The following is a 16,699-nucleotide window of genomic DNA, read 5'->3' as shown; positions in this document are numbered from 1 at the left end:
TGAATTCAAGGTCTGGGTGAACAAATAAGACATGGAACCTATATGGTGAAGCTAATCTATGTGAAGAAGTTAGTCAAAGTGAGGGAGAAGATCAGAAAACAAAGTTTTAGTGCACTTGTAAGTGTGCCTGTGGTTTGCAGAGAAACAAATCATAAATAACTCAAGTATTGGTTGGTTTTGTGCAAGAAGAAAGAGAGTGATATGTATGGGTTGGTTCCATACAAGAAGAAAGGGTCAAGTTAGGGAAGATGCCAACAACAAACCCGGGAGGATCAAGTCAGGTTGTACCCGTGACTAGTCAAAGAGTCCGCTGCAATGCCCCAAGTTAACAGCTACAAATTATACAAGTTGGTCGGTTATGGTGGAGTCGATCTTACAAGCACATGGCTTCTAGGAAGCGGTTGATCCAAAAACGGGAAAAGCAGTCAAGGTAAAGAAAAATCTAATGGCAAGTGCATTTGTGTTTCAAACTCTACCTGAAGATATATTGCTTCAAGTGGCTAAGCATAAGGATGCAAAAGATGTGTGGGAAGCGCTTCATGTGCGGTATCTGGGAACTGAAAGAGTTCCAAAGGAAAGACATTAAACACTTAGAACTGAGCTAGAGATGTTGAAGATGAAAGAGGGTAACACGATTAATGAGTTTTCGGGGAAAGTTAGTGAGATTGCATCTAAATTCAAGAATCTTGGGTCTCTATGGGAGGATGAGATAGTGGTAAAAAAACTACTAAATTCAGTTCCTAAGAATTTTTTGCAGATTATTGCATCAATTGAGCAATACTCAGAGATAGAGGACATGTCACTTGAGGAAGCTGTGGGAAGGTTGAAGACATATTAAGAGAGAATCAAGGTTCTTGATAAAGATGATAATGATCAAAATCAAAACAAGCTTTTAGTGTCAAAAGAGGAATGAGAAGAGAGAACCAAGCATGGTAACTTCAATCAAGATCAATCTAGACAAAGAAGAGATCTGGGTCAAGGAAGAGGTCGTGGTAGAGGTCGAGATGGTCGGTACCAAAGCTATGAAGATCTAAGGGAGCAAGGTATGTATCGAGAAAATCGACATATTAAATGCTATAATTGTCAAGAATATGGACATTATGTATCCGAGTGTCCTAAGAAAGAAATAAAAGAAGAAGAAGTTAATTTGACTCAAGCTGATGATGAACCTGTAGCACTGCTTTGAAGAATCAAAATATTGTCAACATTAAGGGGGTGAGTGTTGGGTAATCTTGACATAGATGGGCTGACTTGAATAATGGATATGAGTCAAAAAGATTTGTTTTTATTTGTTTTATCTAGTATTTGAATAAAAGAGATTTGACTAGGTTCAAAGCAAGAAAAACATGGTGTACCTGGTCTTATAGTGTCCTATTCTGGTAGCTAGGTTTTAGTTTGTTTTTCTTTAATTTCCATTGTATATTGTAGGCTATTTATACCTCTATTTACTTTTGGATTTATTTGAGAGCAGCTTTTGAAAGCAAACAACAAGTCTCCATATGTTTTCCTTCTTCTTTTCTTTTTCGTGTACAACAACAATAAGGAACAACTCTTTGTTTTCCTTCTTATTTGTTTAGAGGTTGTAGGGGTTGGTCTAACACCCAAAAAGTGCATTATATACTAGTGCACCGTAGGTTTTTTTTGAACATATGGTTTTCGTAATTTTTGTTTTGTTTTGTTTTGTTTTTGTTTTTGTGTAGTTTTTTTTGTGGCTTGTATACCATGTCATATATAATGAAATGTTAGTATTTTTGTTATTAAAAAAAAAAAGATTAAATCGTCGGTGTCACACAGCCAACCAACGTCGGAAACATCGGGCGATGAGACAATATCATGGATCATAATAATAAACATACATTGAACATACAACAATACAATAGTAGAATAAATACTTTTATTCATTGAAAAATGTAGATTACAATATCCCCTAGTCTAGGGTACCATAAAATAAAAGGTACAAAACAAGCCCTAACAGATTGACAACAAGGGAAATACTTGAATATAAAAGACAATTGAAATCCTATGATTATCCTTGCAGTATGTCTTTCAATAGTCTAACCTCCGCAAAACACATAGGTTTTGAAAGAGTATCAACTAAAAAGTTGGTGAGTTCACAAGTTTGTAATAGTTAAATCAAAACATAATTTCGACCTAAAGTATAGCCATAGTGGAGTCGGTAAGTACTTGTCGAGACCGAAATCCATTATTTAGATATATATATATATATATATATATATATATATATATAGTTATATATATATATATATATATATATATATATATATCTGTGTGTGTGTATGTGTGTGTGAGTGTGTGTGTGTGTGTCTTTATTATCATTACTTCTATAACTATGTTCTTGATAAAATGATATGCCTTATAGGTATTTCAAGTTTCTAATATTCCATTATATGTTATAGGCATTACAAGTTTTCTATGCATAATCCATTCACTATGAGTGTTATAACCGAGCTAGTTCAGATATGGCTCTCCTATGCTTCATCAGGGTTGTCAAACAGTAAAATGACAATTATCACCCTGTGTGACTCGACCGTCAATGTTGTAGCTAGCAACCATAGGTGGGGGTATCAACCTGTATAGATCTACACATAATTATCTCACTCTTGTAATTAACAGTTATAAGCCAAAGTGCATTCTAAGTATAGTGATAGTTAGGTGGATGAATAGAAGGCTCACATGAATTTAAGTAAACTAATAACCCTAAGTTTAATATCAAGTATTTGGTTATATTTCCATAGCAATACATAATACTACAAATACTCCTTAATTTAAGCTTCCACAGTAAGACTATTGCATTATGTATTGAGATCAATTTATTTACAATACAAACCAACTATATAATTTGTTTAAAATATTCCTGATATAGATAACATTTTTACAATCCTAATAGAAATAAAATGGATACCCCCCCCCCCCTTCGAAAATAATAAAAGACTTTAAATAGGGTCGTGACACTCACTCGTGAGGTTAGTAATCGAAAAACCGAAAAGATTATGAAAATTCGGAAAATTAGCAGTTTCGTCCTTAAGAGGCGATGAATAGTAATTGATCGGAGCTCGATTGGAAACTACTCAAAAAACTGACCGGAAAAGAGCTCCGGCGACGGCGGGCATTGATTGTCGGCATTCTTTTGCTCGAAGAAAACCGATGGTCGACAGTAGGTGGTTGGATGGAGGTCCGTCGGAGGTTAAATTGGAAAAAAGGAAGTGACAGTTGGCTGTCAGAGTTATTCTTAGCTTTTCGGTCGACAGAGGTTGGCACCCGGAGGTAGTTAGTCAGCGATCAAAACCCGAGAGAGAGAGAGAGAGAGAGAGAGAGAGAGAGAGAGAGAGAGAGAAAGGGAGAGAGAGAGAGAGATTTTGGTGTAGAGAGAGAGAGAGGGGGGTTTAAGGGATATTTAGGTGCAAAAAATAGGAGGGTTAGCCTCCTATTTATTTATAATAACTCTCCACTTGATCCAACAGCTTAAAACGAATCTGGTCCGACGGTCTGAAAAAACACAATGATTAGGCCAAAAATCACAACACAATGTGTTTTGAACGATCTATTGACATTTGCAAAGGTCCTACTTAACATTTATTCCACTTAACGATTGAGTGCAAAGACAAGACAGAAGCTCATTCTTACTAGATGGATAATCTCTTATATGATAAATCAAAGAAGAGAAAAGCTTACTTGTTATGATTATCAGTGGACCAAGCAATAGATTATTGTTGCAGCTGATAAAGTCTATCTTCATGGCTTTTAACTAGATTAGGTTTTCACATCATTAGATTGTAAGGTTAAACCTTATAATATGATAAGTAACACCTTGTTTCATGATGATTAAGTTTACACAACGTTATCAACCGCTGTCTGAGCTTTCACCACAAAGTCTTACTTTCTTAAGTTGTAAGTCTTATATCTATTGTCTTAGTGATTGGATCTTTTATGTATAGTATATATCTTTTGTGTATGAATCCTTGATTTATAGATATCTCATTCTAGAATAGCCTTTACCCTAATATATAAGTTACACAAGCGTTGCATGTAAAAGTATGTCGCTTTATGCATTCTCGCTTTATAAGAGTTCTTAATCTAAATTGGTTTTTGATTATTCCTTGTTCTTAATTCTTTATTACTTGACGTATCTTGTTATTTCGATCCTTCAAAAACCTGAAATCGTATCATTAAATTTATCGATCTTAACATTCCCTTCTTCTACCATAGCATTGATATCAATTGTTAGGTTAAAACAAAACTTTGAACAATGATAAATGATCTCATCAGAGTAATAAATGAAAAATCAAAAGAATAAGACAAAATTAAGTTACATTTTTCACACGATTAGATGATCGGTCACATCCACAAAAAACAAGATAGAGAGAGAAAGGGAGAGAAAGAAAGAATAAGAGAGAGAGAGAGAGAGAGAGAAAGAGAAGGATTTATTATTTCCTATCGTAAAAGGCCTTTTCGTAAAATACATTAGGGTTACAATAAATGAGATTATTTACCGTCGCGAAAAGCCTGTTATAATCATAAATAATTATATAGCTTCGTCCGTTCCTTTCTCTTCCGCCACCATCCTCACCAACCACAATCGTAACCGCCACCACCACAACCACCACCTCTAACACCAACCGACCCCACCGCTACCACCTTCGTCACTTATACCACCTCTTCTGTCACCAATTGTCATAATCATATTCTCAATCTGTGAATAGACATATATGTATAATCATTTTTTATTAGACATATACGTATAAGCATGTATATTCATATATGATTATACATCTTTGTCATATAATCATTTATGATTAGTCGTACCCCGTTATTGCCGGTGTACTAAAGCGTTAGAGCGGCAAATGATAAATATGTGGCTGAGGTTGAATCTCAAGATCTCTACTTTTTTTTTTAATTTTAAATAAATCATCCCATATATATATATATATATATATATATATATATATATATATATATATATATATATATATATATATACATACAATAGGGGATGGTGGAAAAGACTAAAAAGCCCTTATGTGCAAGGCACATGCTCTAACCGAATAAAGTAAATGGTAACTATGATTGGAACTGGAAGTGATGAATTTCAAAACTATGAGTAGGGTGTTCCGAGGGGAGGGGGTTCAAATCAAATATTAATAAAATAGTAAACCGTGACAGTAAGGCAGTTACTTTGTATGCACTAATCGAAATCGAACCGAATTGCTAAAAAAACCCAAATTGTATATAGACGGATAATCACGGTTTAGTTCATGAGTACAAGTTAAATATAAAAAATAATAATCAATCAAAACTACTATCTTTATTTCAACCATTTCTTTATGAAAATAAAAAACTTACCAGAAATCAAAAAAAGAATAAAATCAACTCTTACATATAAAAACATATGTTTTATGAATATGACAAAATATACATTTTTATGACATAAACATAAAATATACATTTGATAGATAAGATAAAGTTGATTAAAAAAACATATGAACGTGATTCCAAATTATATGAGTACTGTGTGGCATTAGGTTATATTTTCAATTAAAAACTGGAAAAAATTCCAAGTTGTGATCCGTCAACCCGCTAATTCATATGGGTTTGGTTGAGTTTATGTTTTTTACTCGTCAATCCCTCAACTCGTAACATGTTAACCTCAAACTCAACCCGATTGTTAGACCTACCGTTAACACTAAACACATGGAATATTTTCAACCCACACATTTTTCATTTATTTAGAAGTTTAAAGTAAAAAAGAAAAAAAAAAGTATAACTAAAGTAAAAATTAACATCTCATTAAAAAATGTACTACTATAAATGTTAATAAAAATCATAAAAATAATAATTAAAATTCCAAAACAATCTATATATGTATTTATATATACTTATAAATGAGATATTTTACTTACACCAAATGCATTTAAAACCTCCATGACTTTTAAATTTATTTCTAATAATTATTATAAATTAGTTAAGAATATTGAATTAATATAAAAAGTAAATTCTAGTAAAAAATTAAGTGAACTACAATATTAAAAAAAAAAAAAATCATATTTTACTTATATTTATAAAATTATCACTTTAAATTTTTAACATATTATAGTTAACTTATTAGTTTAAATATATTGTCATATATGAGCAATTATCATTTTAAAGTCACAACTTTGTTATAATTTATTGTTTTCTCCAAAATAGTTAAATTATTAATTTCAATAAAATGTTAAATTGTTAACTTAAATAAAAATTTCAGTTAAACGTGAAAAAAAAAAGCGAAAGATTGTTTTATAAATTGTTAAAAGTTATAAATTAAAGTGTTAAACCTAAATTGTAATCGTAAATTAACCAAAAAAACAAAGCAATAAACTATTTTTTATAACCAATTACAATTTTCAAATAAATAGCTTAAAACTAACTTATAATAAGAATAGTTAAAAGTAATATTATATAAAACAATTATAATGTTATTTTTAAACACAAAAAAATGTTTGCTGTTTTAACTAATTACAATCAAAGAAACTAACAATATTCATCAAATAAATTTTAAAATAGTTAAATTTCTAAATTTAAATTAAAATAATTAATAGTTTCCAAATACGTTATTTTCAATAATTTACAACAAAATATTTAAAAGTGGCATTATATACAAAAATTATATCGTTACCTTTAAAAACAAAAACAATATTTGATGGTTTAAATAATTATAATGATAGAAATTATAATCTTGAACAAATGAACTTTTTAAAATAATTAATCATAACAATAACTATAGATATCATTAAACCATATAGTATAATTAATTTTATACATGAATAATCCACAGGTAATGACCATTGAAACAACTGAGATTATAAAATTATATATTATCATATAATTCAAAACAAACAATGTTTATACGAATTTATTATAATATTTATTATATAAGTGCTAGCAACAACGTCATTGATATATTAGAAAACAGATATTGGTAAAGATTTAAAATATATTGTTGTATTCTTTGCAACGTGCAAATATTTGCCTAGTAAATACTTATCAAATGGAAATTTTTTCTTGCATGACATGCATAAGAAACCTTCATGACTTTTTAATTTCTATCTAATAATTATAATAAATTGGTTAATAATGTTAAATTAATATAAAAACTAAATTCTAATAAAAAGTTAACTAAACTATAATATTAATATATCATATTTTACTTCTATTTATAAAATTATCACTTTAAGTTTTTAACATATTATAGTTAACTTATTAGTTTAAATATGTTATCGTATGCAACCAATTATCATTTTAAAGTTACAACTTTCGTATAATCTATGATTTTATGTAAAATAGTTAAATTATTAATTTTAATAAAATCCTAAACGGTTAATTTAAATTAAAATTTCAGTTAAACTTAAAAAAAATCAAGAGATTGTTTTATAAATTGTTTAAAGTTATAAATAATAGTGTTAAACGTAAATTGTAATCCTAAATTAAGAAAAAAAAACAATATTTTTTATAATTATTAAGATTTTTCAAATAAGTAGCTTAAAAATAACTTAAAGTAGAAATAGTTAAAAGTAATATTATATGAAAAATTATAATGTTATTTTTAAATACGAAAACAATGTTTATTGATTTAAATAATTGAAATTAAATAAATTAATAATATTAATCAAATAAATTTTAAAAACGTTAAATTTTTTAAATAAAATTAAAATAATTGAGAGTTTCCAAATACGTTGTTTTAAATAATTTACAATAACAATAGTTAAAAGTAAAATTATATATAAAAATTATATTTTTTTCCTTTAAAAAAAACAATAATTGATATTTTAAATAATTACAATGATAGAAATTAAAATCTTAAGCAAATAAACATTTTAAAACTAATTAATCATAACAACAAATATATATATCATTAAATAGTATATTATGCTTAATTGTATTCTTGAATAACTTGTAGGTAGAGATCCTTGAAACAATTTGGATTATAGAATTTTAAAAGATGTCTACATTATCATATAATTCAAAACAAATTATGTTTATACCAACTTATTGAAACAATTTGGATTATAGAATTCTAAAAGAAGTCTACATTATCATATAATTCAAAACAAATTGTGTTTATACTAACTTATTGTAAGATTTATTATATAAGAACTAACAACAATGTTATTAATACTTTTAAAAAAAAAATTAAATATTTCAAATATATGGTTGTATTTTACGCAATGTGCATTTATTCGTCTGATATACTTATAAAAATATGCATTTTTACTTGCACTACATTCATTAGAAACATTCATGAATTTTCAGTTTCTTTCTGATAATTATTATAAATTGGTTATTAATGTTAAATTAATTCAAAACAAAAATCCTAATGATAAATGAACTAAACTATAATATTAAAATATCATATTTTACTAATATTTATAAAATCGTGACTTTAACTTTTTAACATATTATAGTTAACTTATTAATTTAGATATATTATCGTATATGAACAATTGTCAATTTAAAGTCACAAATTTTTTATCATTTATATTTTTATTCAAAATATTTAAATTATTAAGTTTAATAAAATGTTAAACGGTTAATTTACATCAAAATTTCAGTTAAACTTGAAAAAAATCGAGATACTATTTTATAAATAGTTAAAAGTTATAATTTATAGTGTTAAACCTAAATTATAATACTAAATTAACAAAAATAACCATGAAACAATTTTTTACAATCATTAAGAGTTTTTAAATAAATAAATTAAAAATAACTTACAATAAGAATAGTTAAGAGTAATATTATATAAAAAATTATAATGTTATCTTTAAAAACAAAAATAATGTTTGTTGTTTTAAATAATTACAATTAAAAAAACAAACAATATTCATCAAATAAATTTTAAAAAAATTAAATTTCTATAACCAAATTAAAATAAGTAAGCATTTTTAAATATATTATTTTAAATAACTTACAACAACAATAGTTAAAAGTAATATTACATACAAAAAATATATTGTTATTTTTAAAAACAAAAACAATGTTTGATGTTTTAAATAATTAAAATGATAGAAATTAAAATCTTAAACAAATAAACTTTTTAAAAATAAATAATCATAAAAACTATAATATTATTTAACTATATATTATATTTAATTTGATTCATGACTAACCCGTAGGTAGAGGTCATTGAGGCAATTGGGATTACAAAATTTTAAAAGATATCTATATTATCATACAGTTCATAACAAAAAAAATATTTATATCAACTTATTATAAAATTTATTATATACAAGCAATAATAACGTCATTAATATATTTAAAAAAAACATATATTTGTAAATATTTCATATATATTTATTGTATTTTGCGCAACGAACGGGTATTCGTCTAATAATTAAAATAAAATAAGAAATTCTACAACTCGTAATCGCAAATCACTATTCGAACAAGCATCGTCCACGTACGTGGTAATCCCTAGCAAGCTTGGTATTCAACAATCCTCCATACACATGGTAACACGATTGCAAAAAGACTTACAATCTTTTTCTATTAGTCTTTCTATAATCAACCGTAAATCCTCCTCTAAGATTCATCGTTTGAATCTATTCATTCCACGTTTTGGGTATCACATAATCGGCTTAGTGAATGGATTGTAGGAAGGGATTAAAATCTGACTGATCTTGAGAAATTTGAAATAGACTATACACATATTGCGTAGGGTATTCAACATATTGGGGATAATATGACATTTGGGAATTCCTGCGAACTGCTTTCGCTTCTTCAATGGTTTTATCTATTGTTAATTTTTTTTATTGTCACAAATAGAATCCATTTGGAATATAATATGAAAGGTTGGAATGAAATAAAGAAGATTGGAGTGAAATTTGGTGAGTTATGAAGGTAAGTGATTATTGTATTGGTTTTTTAGAGTATAAATTGACGATACCCCGATACCGAAGGTAATCTGAAAGGCCACTTAGCCTCCTTTTGTCCACCCTAATGTTTCTTTACGTGTCTTGTCAAAATAATCAGTTCTAACATATCATTTTCTAGTGCATAATATATTATCTTTTTATTTGGTTCGACATTTTTATGTTATCATATCCTTTTTTTTTCAAAGTTATTTAGGATCATAGCTAGTCAATAATGGTGCTATGGTGGCGCTATAGCGGTTAATGGAGGTAAAGAAACTCTATTTCAAAATAACAATGACGTTATTAGCATCGTGATTTACCGCAATTTGTCACCGTTATAGCAGCACTAGAACCGTTATTTGAATAAATTCCATTTTTAGGCTATTTTACATAAAACCGATATATATATATATATATATATATATATATATATATATATATATATATATATATATATATATATATATATCGAACTATTGAATAAAATTGTTTTTTCATAGCTCAAACCAAAAATTTTTAGCCATTCCATTAAATAAAATTGTGATTTTGTGATTATCATGACTTCCATTGAAACTATGTATATGTTATCTTGCTAATTGTGTTAAAGCCTTCAAATACTACATTATTATTAACTATCAAATTACTTAATCATTTTATTTGCTAATTGTGAATGTGTTGAAGTATGATAAAATGGTAAGTATTGCTTATGTTTTCTTGTTGATTGTGTTAAATTATGATTAATTGTGATATTGGTAATCGGTCTGTGAAATATGATTAACTAATTGTGATATGTGTGTGTCATTAACTAAATATGATATGTGAAGTAAGATTTATTGATTAACTATTTAATTCGATTAGGTTGAACATTAAATGATTTACATATTAATACCAATATATATATATATATATTCTACTTAATATAAAAATTATACTACCGTGAGAACCGCGATTTCAAATAATAGTTGGTGACCGCTATAATATTTTTGACCACGATAACTACTTAGTAGCTCAGTAATTAGTGGTTTCAATAATTTTCATTGGTTTGGTAGTCATGTATGTAATACCCACATATAAATATAATTTACATTTAATGAAAAATTGAAATTTTTTTCTAATAGTGTGCCCCCTGTCATTTAATGGAATTTTTTATGTTTACCAAAACAAATCACATTTTACTAAGTTTTGTTAATTTTTTTTAGAACAGCTAAGTACACATTTATTAATAATAATTACACCAAAATATGTTGATAACACTAAAATCACCAACAGTTGAGGGATCAACAACTTGGATCGAAAACCATGGTTTAGTTATCTAGAGCTTCAAGCACCATTTGGCATATTATTTATTAAGTCAAGATGAATGTCATGAATCTTGGTTTTGAATTTAAAACTTGGTAGCAAATGGAAATCATGTTGGATGATGATACTTTGCTTTTGTTGGATGAACGACTTGCCTAGGCACCCTTAAAATCATTTTCCACAACCTTGTGTGATTGATGTCACTTTCTTTTGGTCGGAGCTTTAGCTTTACTTAAGATCAGTGTTGTAAAATCTGCCGAATTGGACGATTACTCCTCCGGGTACTTACTACTTGACCCCTTACCGAGGCGAGTTACATAATCCCAAATACTCTCAGATCGGCCTCTTACTGAACTAAGCAATGTTGAAAACTCGATCAACTCGATGATTAACATGTATAATATACTTAATCATTTATTATTTAATACATACACATGCTATTATTACTACATATATATATATATATATATATATATATATATATATATATATATTCAGTAATTAGTCACGAAGTGAGACTATTATGTGTTTTTCAGTTTTTGTGTATTCATATTTATATAATTTTGTTATATATTTCAATCAACTTATGATTTTGACATATATAATTTCCCTATAAATATTTTTACATGAATTACCAAATCTGAGTACTCGCTACTCGGTAGTTGGCCGAACAGGTACCGAGTAACGAGTTCCACAACCTTGCTTAAGATAGGCGATTTTACATTGATATCTTGTTGAGATTATTGGATTTAAAGATTACCACTTCGTTGGGATTCAAATCGAGTGGGTTAGCTTACCTCTCCTCAAGGTTTTATGTTTTACATGGAGTGTTTGTTTGCTAAAAATATGATAAATAATCTTTAAAAGGTGTGGTATCCCCTTTATCTCCTACTCCCAAGTGGATGAAATCATGATGAAAAGGAAATTGCTCACAACATAATTTATGGTCTTTTATAGAATGTTTGGAAGACAAAGGAACGGCAAAATGTTTAACAAGATGTTACATTCTCCTATCAAAATGGTTAATAATGTTGTAACAATGGTGTTTAGTTGATCTAAATTTCGATACAAACAATGGAATTCTAACTCTATGTTGCTCCTCCGATTCCAAAAAAAAAACAAGAAAACAAAAAAAATCTCATGTATGTAGGTAGATATTTTCTTCAATATATACAGGGATGAGCAGCGGAACTCGATACCAACTTTCGTAACCAAAGCCGCTACCCGCTGGATACCCACCAACACCAATATATAAGTATCATCTTGAATAACATTTTTTAAAATTCTAGATATTTAAATAATTTGTTTAACTTTTAAATATCCGTATATAATTTTCACTTTGAAATTAAACCAATATTAAATTTTAACTCATAGAAATATATGTTTAGCTATGGATTTCAATTCTTTGAATGCTAACTCATAGATATAGTTTTAAATATAAATTTCAACAAATTTAACGAACTGGGTACCCGCTAGGAGAACTGCTACCCGCCGGTTTCGGTTCTGGTTCAAACATTTTAGGGACTATCGATTCCGATTCCAGATAATTAAGGCAGGTACCTACCTATGCTCATCCTTAAATATATGTAGGACTTTAATCCTCAACCATTTCAAGAATGACATATACTTTTCCGCACACATAGGAGAGGAAAAACTCTTTGCTGCAATGTGTAATGCTAAATTTTATTAAGGTTTGACCGGATATTTAAAATTTATCTAGAAAATATTTTTATTTTAGTATATTATTCTCGTGATATAACGTTATCTATATTTAGTATTGAATTACCATAATTTTCACCAATTATAATGCTATAACTTACAAACGATTCACTTGCGACCCAGCATCACAAACAATATTCTATTCATTTACAGGTCGCTCACAGCACTAATGGAGAAATGCTTATCATACTTGTGCTTGAGGTACGTATACAACCCAACTGAAATCTAATTTGTGTACGTTATTTGAAACAATGTTTCCTCTATTGTGTTGTAGTTGAAGACTACTTATCATCAGTACGCAGTAGAATTCCCTCAGTTTGTTCATTCTCATTGTCAATATCTATTATATAAGAATGAAATCTTCAATCGTTGGTCCCCATGGCTGGACATGAAACGAAATATAAACTCAACAGGATTTACGATTTCTGCATTTGCATGTTTGCGAGAATTATCTCCATTTAATTCTACCTTTTAACATACGAAAAAAAAAAAAAATCAATTTCATGATTTTTTTCATTCATTGTTCTAGTTTGAACAATTTGTTCTACTTGTCAATTGTCATTACATAATTCATGACTCCATTATTATAATATTAAAAGTCAACTCTTACAAAAGTTTAAAAATGAATAGTACATCGTTTTTATGAAATAATGTCAATATACTCTATCATTTTTTTTTTTTTTTTGTAAACTGATTAAGTTTGTTCATTCGTGATTTTAGTAGGAGAATAGCGTTCTTTACCAATATTGCTATATTTCAAGAGTCGTAATAAAATCGTTTATCTTCTTGTAGGTTCTTATTTCAGATTTCCAAAACAATTCTGATAATATTTCAGATTGTTTCTAATGCATCTCATGCATTGAGTGACTTCTCAACAACACTCAATCCTAACAACAACATACAAAAAGATACCGGGGTCATATCATTTGATTTTTCATATCCACCCGCGTATCCTACAGGTATTAATTGTTTTATGATTGGTATTAAAACCATCAAAAGTCAAGGTTTATATATATTTTGAATTTTACAAATATCAAAATTTGTAATTATTGTTTTATGATTGGTATTAAAACCATCAGAAGTCAACGTTTATATTATTGAAACTTTATGTGATTTTAAGAAAGCTAATATTGATTAATATGACGCAGCTGTACATATTTCCAATAAAAAATTAAATCCATAATAGGGTTATCTCTAGAAAAATGTCTTTAGTTTGTCTTAGTTTAGAGAAACACTCCCAAATTTTCTGTATTTTAACAGAAAAGTCCCTGACAGGTAAAAAAATTCCAATCGGCCCTTTTGTCCGGTTTTACATATTTTGCCCGGTAACCTATATCTTTCTATTAAAAAATTTTAAAGACTTTTTCGTAATTTTGGTCTACATATTATGAGTTTTCGAATATAATAACACACTCTCCATAATCTTTCAAAAAATTACTAATAATTTGAATAAACTTACATAAAACTCACTATATTTTTTTAACAAAAATGACAGATTCCTTGGTATATATTCAAATTCAATACCGGACAAAAGAGATGACCTAAATTTTTAGCCCGATAATCAAGATTTTTCTCTTAAAAAAATAAAGTTTGACACTTTTTCATAAACTAAGTTACCAAAATTTTCCATTATAATAAATGTAACATTTTCTTGTGTTAGGTGGAGACTTCGGAAAAGGAGTCATTGATCTTGGAGAATTAGAAGTACACGAAGCATTATATTTCAAGAAAATCTGGACAATAAAGAGTGGTGGACCCGATGATTTCGGTGTATCATTTTTCGAACCTGCTTCCATTCCATTAGGGTTCAGTTTGCTTGGCCATTATTGCAATCCCAACTCAAAGTCCATCTTTTCCTCAGTTCTTACTGCTAAAGACACCACAGGTAACCTATATTGGGGTTCCCTAAGGCGTCCCATAGACTACACTCTTATATGGACAAGCAAAGGTGTAGATATCGACAAAGATGTCGATGGCTACATTTGGATGCCTATTCCACCTTTTGATTACAAAGCCATTGGCCACATCGTCACCACTTCACCCGAAAAACCCTCACTTGATTTGGTCAGATGTGTTAGAAAGGACTTCACCGATGCGATCACAGTTGACGAATTGTTATGGCGACTAAAGATGGTTGACATTAACATATATACCACAAAGCCAAATGGTGGAGCGCTAAGTGTTCCTACAGGGACGTTTTTGGCACGTGTTAATGGATCCGACATGCAAGAGTTAACGTTAGCATGTTTGAAGATGGTTAGGAATGATACTTATTCAGCTATGCCGAATTCTTTACAAATTAAGCGAATGATCGAAGCTTATGCTCCTATGGTGTATTTACATCCGGATGAAGAATACCTCCCGTCTTCGGTTTTATGGTTCTTTCAAAATGGAGCTGAGCTACATCGAACTGGCATGATCACATGGCCAGTGATCGACGATGGTGTAAATCTTCCAAGCAATAGTTCAGTGGATGGTTTGTATCTCGACCTCCCATCTGATGAAGCTGAGAAAGAAAGGGTGAAGAAAGGGTTTTTGCCAGATGCGACTGCTTATGTGCATGTAAAATCAGCGTTAGGAGCAACGTTTACTGATCTTGCCATATGGTTGTATTACCCTTTTAATGGTGGAGGGAGGTTTCAGCTAGGACCTTTCACGATTAGCTTGGGGATGATTGGAGAACATGTTAGTGATTGGGAGCATATAACGTTAAGGATTGATAACTTCAATGGGATTCTAAAATCAATCTATCTCTCTCGCCATGCTGCTGGAGTATGGGTGACACCTCATGAATTTGAGTTCATGAATGGAACTCGGCCAATTGTGTATGCATCCTTGCATGGGCATTCACACTACAATACTCCAAGTTATCATCTACATTCGAATGTTGAGATTGATGCTGATGACATGAAATTGTTAGAGGAGGTGCTTAAGATGGATTCAAGCAAGTTGCCTGTCGTGAGGGCGGAAAAGATTTTAGGGTTTGGTGTTAGAGATGATACTGGGAAAAGCAACAACTTGATAGATATTGCATCCAGCTATCAAGTTGTTTGTGTTGATTATAATGTTTCGTATATGGAACCATGGTTGAATTATACCGGTAGATGGGGTCCTAAGTTTAGTTATACATTTACAAAAGAGGTGATAAAGATAGCAAATCACTTTCCGGGAAAGTTCAAGCGACTTATCTTAAGGATTTTGCATAAGCTCCCTGCTGAGTTACTCGGAGAAGAAGGGCCTGAAGGCCCTAAGATGAAAGAAAGTTGGACGGGGGATGAGAGGACTTGATTATAATGTTATAATGTATAATGAATATTTAAAAGGTCAATCATATAATTGTATTAAGAAGAAAAGTAGTATTTAGTTATCTAATATGATCCAATTACAACCATTCAGTTTTATATCACCAAATGGCTTTTAGTCTAATGATATCCGGGTTGTTCTTATATGGAAGTCGAGTGTTCAAGTTTTACTAGGGATATAGGTGGATTTAAGAGTAATTTAACAATAGAATAAATTTGTGGTTTAAAAAAATCAGCTTTATATCAAGACTCCCATCTATTTATTAGTTCGTATTAAAGTATCTATAAATAGTTTAATGGAATAGTTATATTGGTTTTGAAGGATATTGAATTTGGGAGCTGATATCTCACTTGGTTTTTTTATTTATCCAGTTACTAAAATTTTCCTTTTCCTCTTATGCCTTTTAAAATTCATAGTCATTAAAACCAGATCTTTTTCTTTTTCCTTTTATGCCCTTTAAAATTCAGTCATTAAAA

General features: G+C 29.2%; 1 protein-coding gene across 1 annotated transcript; it reads left to right on the top strand.

Moving 5' to 3' along the window:
* Positions 1 to 607: 607 nt before the first annotated feature.
* On the top strand, positions 608 to 16,208 carry LOC145009063 (hypothetical protein At1g04090-like). The gene is made up of 4 exons (XM_078967726.1): positions 608 to 715; positions 758 to 822; positions 13,713 to 13,879; positions 14,581 to 16,208. The coding sequence occupies exons 1-4, from the start codon at positions 608 to 610 to the stop codon at positions 16,206 to 16,208; spliced, it is 1,968 nt and encodes a 655-aa protein (XP_078823852.1).
* The last annotated feature ends 491 nt before the right edge of the window (positions 16,209 to 16,699 follow it).

This window comes from Lactuca saligna, chromosome 1 (assembly GCF_052625555.1).
Source record: "Lactuca saligna cultivar CGN05327 chromosome 1, ASM5262555v1, whole genome shotgun sequence".
In the NCBI taxonomy this organism is placed as follows: Eukaryota; Viridiplantae; Streptophyta; class Magnoliopsida; order Asterales; family Asteraceae; genus Lactuca; species Lactuca saligna.
This window is presented reverse-complemented; position numbering and strand designations above follow the sequence as displayed.